Below are 3,570 nucleotides of genomic sequence, written 5' to 3'. Positions count from 1 at the left end.
CGCAGGGCCTCTTCCGAGTGGCTCCGTCAGCCTCCAAACTGAAGAAGCTGAAAGCCTCCCTGGACTGCGGCGTTCTCGATGCGCAGGAGTACTCGTCCGACCCGCACGCCATCGCAGGTGAACGCCGACGACAAAGATCGTTTCCGTTGCGACGACGACTACCGTGCCTTCTTTTAAAGGAGACGTGATCGCATTTTTTTTTTCCTTCTTTAAAACTTAAAACAGTTGCCAGCAGACTTCATGGCATGTGCGTGTGACACGATTTCACCCAGGCGTTGCAACTAGGCCAATGAATGGCTCCTGCTTGTGGAAGCAGAGCCCAGTGGGTGAGAAAAATAAGCAAATGCGCATCAAGACAAGAAGCAAGAACAGCTTTTTTTTGTTTTTCATTCATGGAGGCAGCACTTTGTACGTTTTCTTCTCTTATGTTGTTTGCGTCCGGCTTTATAAAGTCGAACATTTTCGGAAAGCCGTGCCCCGTTCTTGGGAGCTCTGGAACGGTTTGCTTCCATTTGCGTTCATTTCGGTGGCGTCCCATTTGGAACCGTCGAATGATTGCTCGTGCCTTGAAAAAGAAGAAAAGAATTCAATGAAGCTGACGTGTCTCACGCCCACAGGCGCTCTCAAATCGTACCTCCGCGAACTTCCCGAGCCGCTGATGACCGCGGAGCTTTACGACGAGTGGATCCAGGCCTCCAAGTGAGTCTCTTGTCGGACACTTCATTAGGTACGCCTATTCGACCCGCCATCGCTGGCGCCGGTTTCTCCCTCCGATGCCCCCGTGTTCTTTTTCAACCGCGGCTACAATTGCTCAGCGCCCGTGCGGCGATGTCATTTCCTGACATTCCCGAGCTCGAGAAAGAATTGACCACGGCTCGCTCTCTTGGACGATGCTCACCAAGCACGTCGTCTCGGGGCTTTGCCTTTGGACACGCAAGGTGAAGGTTTCCGCCTGAGCCGAAGGAATAGCGGCAGATGGGGCGGGTGTACCTAATCAATTGGCGTGCCTGAATCTGTCGGCCTCATTTGCGGGCCCTCGTTTTCCCCGATTAGACACCACGGGTCATCCTTCTGTTTCCCCAGCATTCAAGATATGGACAAGAGACTCCGAGCATTGATGGCAGCGTGTGACAAACTGCCCATGGATAACTTCAACAACTTGAGGTCAGTCACTTCCTTTATTTTTGGGGTGGGGAGGGGGGCGGATTCCTCCTGTTTGTGTTGCCTGGAGGTCCGCCAGAGAAATGGAAGGATGGAAGGGCCACTTTCAAATTTGAAAAAGCAATTGGAGGTCGTCTCGTTCATTCCCTCGGCTTTCTTTTCAAGGTGTTACGGAAAATAATGAAGGATTGCTGCAATTTTTTGCGCTGCCCTTTATCTCACAGAATAGATCCACCCCTGCACTTCACAGCAACCCAATCCCATCTAGCTCCACATTCAGATCCCCCCCCCCCCACACACACACAAAAAGGAACAAACCCTCGTAAGGTGAGCATTTTTCATACCGTGACTCGAGGATCATTCATCCCACGCCTTCATCCATCAGCCATCGAGCACAAGGTGGAAAAAATTATTTTAAAATGGAACGATCCTCTTTTGAAGATCAATTGTTTTATTCTTGGAATCATTTATTCGTCTCTTCGAATAGTTTGACAGTCCAGCCTCCCTTCTCGCTCTGCCCACCTGCACCTTTGACAACTAACCTTGCGGCCCGTGTCATTTTTGGTATTTTCTTTTTTCTCGCTCATGTCGGGGGGCTGCTGAAAAATGGGTGGTGAGCCGCAAATGGCCCCGGGGACGTAATTTGGGCACCTTCTGCCCTAAACGGTGTGAGGGACAACGTTACATTTGGATTAACCGCCTAAAGATAAAAGCAACGTCAAGGTGTCTTCGTTTTGGGCTCGTGTGTGGCTTGCCAGATAAGCCCCGTGAATGAACTGCGAGCGGCAAACAAAAGTCTTGAAGGTGTGTGTGTGTGTGTGTGTGTGTGGTGTGCGTGTGTGTGTGTGTGTGAGACCACCACAGATATCTGGTGAAATTCTTAGCCAAACTGAGCGAGTACCAGGACGCCAACAAGATGACGCCTGGCAACATGGCCATCGTCCTCGGCCCCAACTTGCTGTGGACGCACACCGAGCCGTACGTATCCATAGCAACGGGTCCCTTCTCATCCACGGCGGGAGTTGCGAGCGTGTGGCCCCGCCCCGTCTTTGCAGGGACATGACGGAGATGATGACCACGCTGTCGCTGCAGATCGTCGGAATCATCGAGCCCATCATCCAGCACGCCGATTGGTTCTTCCCTGGAGGTGAGCGTCGCAATTCTCCAGCGCTCTCACGTTCATCAAATACCGCGTGCACGTGTGCGTATTGATGCAAGAGGACCTTTGGAAGACGTGTCCAAACAACGTCGCTGCGCGCCAAAGGTTTCTTCAAGTTACGCAGCCCATTTCTCGCAATTTACTCGTGAAGCGACTTTTTGCCTCCCTCTGATTTTGTCTTGCGTCGCGAGCAACAGATGGTGGCATCCAACTCGGAACAAACGGTTTGATGGATCTCGGGCGGGTCTTCAAGAAACAAGTGGAATGTGCTTCAGCATGAAATCATGCTGCACAAACTGTTGAATTCTTGACATTTTTTTTTCATAGATATGGTTTCAAAAAACTGTCGAGTTCCCTTTGTTTCTTTCAAAGGTGCTGGTTGGAACGAACGAACGAACGAACGGCATTTCTATTCCTATGAATGTTTGTGAGTATGAGGCTCTGACAGTAACCCCCCCATCCTATCAAAATCAGAGATGGAATTCAACCTAACCGGCAGCTACGGCAGCCCCGTCCACGCCAACCACAACTCCAACTACAGCTCCATGCCGTCCCCCGACATGGAGCAGTTGGAACGCAAGCAGCCGCACCACGACCAGAGCCGGCGCCCCCTCAGCGTTGCCACGGACAACATGATGCTGGAATTCTACAAGAAGGACGGGTAATGATGACGCCCCCACGCGCTTGTCTTTTTCCCCCAATCATCCCCACAGGTGTACCCTTTACACCGTCTTGCTTCTGTCAGCCCATTTTCTGTGCTCCCCGCTCCCCCTCCCCTTTTGACCATCACCCATCTGGCCGCTATCCAGGAATGAATGACACTGTCTCCATGGCGACGCGGCCCCGTTGAGGCGGCCGCTCCTCAAATATTTCTCCCATCCTCCCACGGCCTCCCACACCCCCTCCTCCCCAGTCACTGTCACTGTGCTCTCATCAGAAGCCGCTGTGACAAAGCGCGGGCCTCACCGGGGCCGTTTAGAACCGCCAAAGGCCAAAGATCATTTGCGTGTCCCGAGCATGCCGTTGAGCAGCGTGTACGTGAAGCAAGTTTCTGACATCGTGTGCCCTTCTTTCCCCCTCCCCCCCGTGACCCCCCTTACGAATGCAGCATTAGGAAAATCCAAAGGTACTGTATCATGGCCTCTCCCCACCCTGACCTCTTTCCCACATGCTCATTTCCACTTTGTGGCTTTACACTGCAGCTAATGATTCCTTCGCACGTGTGTGTGTGTGTGTGTGTGTGTGTGTGT

At 52.3% G+C, this 3,570-nt stretch overlaps 1 protein-coding gene across 5 annotated transcripts in view; it reads left to right on the top strand.

Moving 5' to 3' along the window:
- Positions 1-3,570, top strand: part of LOC109524748 (rho GTPase-activating protein 44-like) — a 32,706-nt gene that overhangs the window by 23,155 nt on the left and 5,981 nt on the right. For 2 of the 5 annotated variants that reach the window (XM_019884835.1, XM_019884831.1), the window contains exons 12-17: positions 618-699; positions 1,084-1,164; positions 2,026-2,139; positions 2,217-2,308; positions 2,795-2,981; positions 3,429-3,446. In XM_019884835.1, coding sequence (XP_019740394.1) covers positions 618-699; positions 1,084-1,164; positions 2,026-2,139; positions 2,217-2,308; positions 2,795-2,981; positions 3,429-3,446 — 574 coding nt within the window. Of the gene's footprint in view, positions 1-5; positions 118-617; positions 700-1,083; positions 1,165-2,025; positions 2,140-2,216; positions 2,309-2,794; positions 2,982-3,428; positions 3,447-3,570 lie in introns of all 5 variants that reach the window. The other 3 variants (XM_019884832.1, XM_019884833.1, XM_019884834.1) reach the window with 3 other exon arrangements.

The sequence above is a fragment of the Hippocampus comes genome, unplaced genomic scaffold, assembly GCF_001891065.2.
Source record: "Hippocampus comes isolate QL1 unplaced genomic scaffold, H_comes_QL1_v1.1 scaffold46, whole genome shotgun sequence".
Classification (NCBI taxonomy): Eukaryota; Metazoa; Chordata; class Actinopteri; order Syngnathiformes; family Syngnathidae; genus Hippocampus; species Hippocampus comes.
This window is presented reverse-complemented; position numbering and strand designations above follow the sequence as displayed.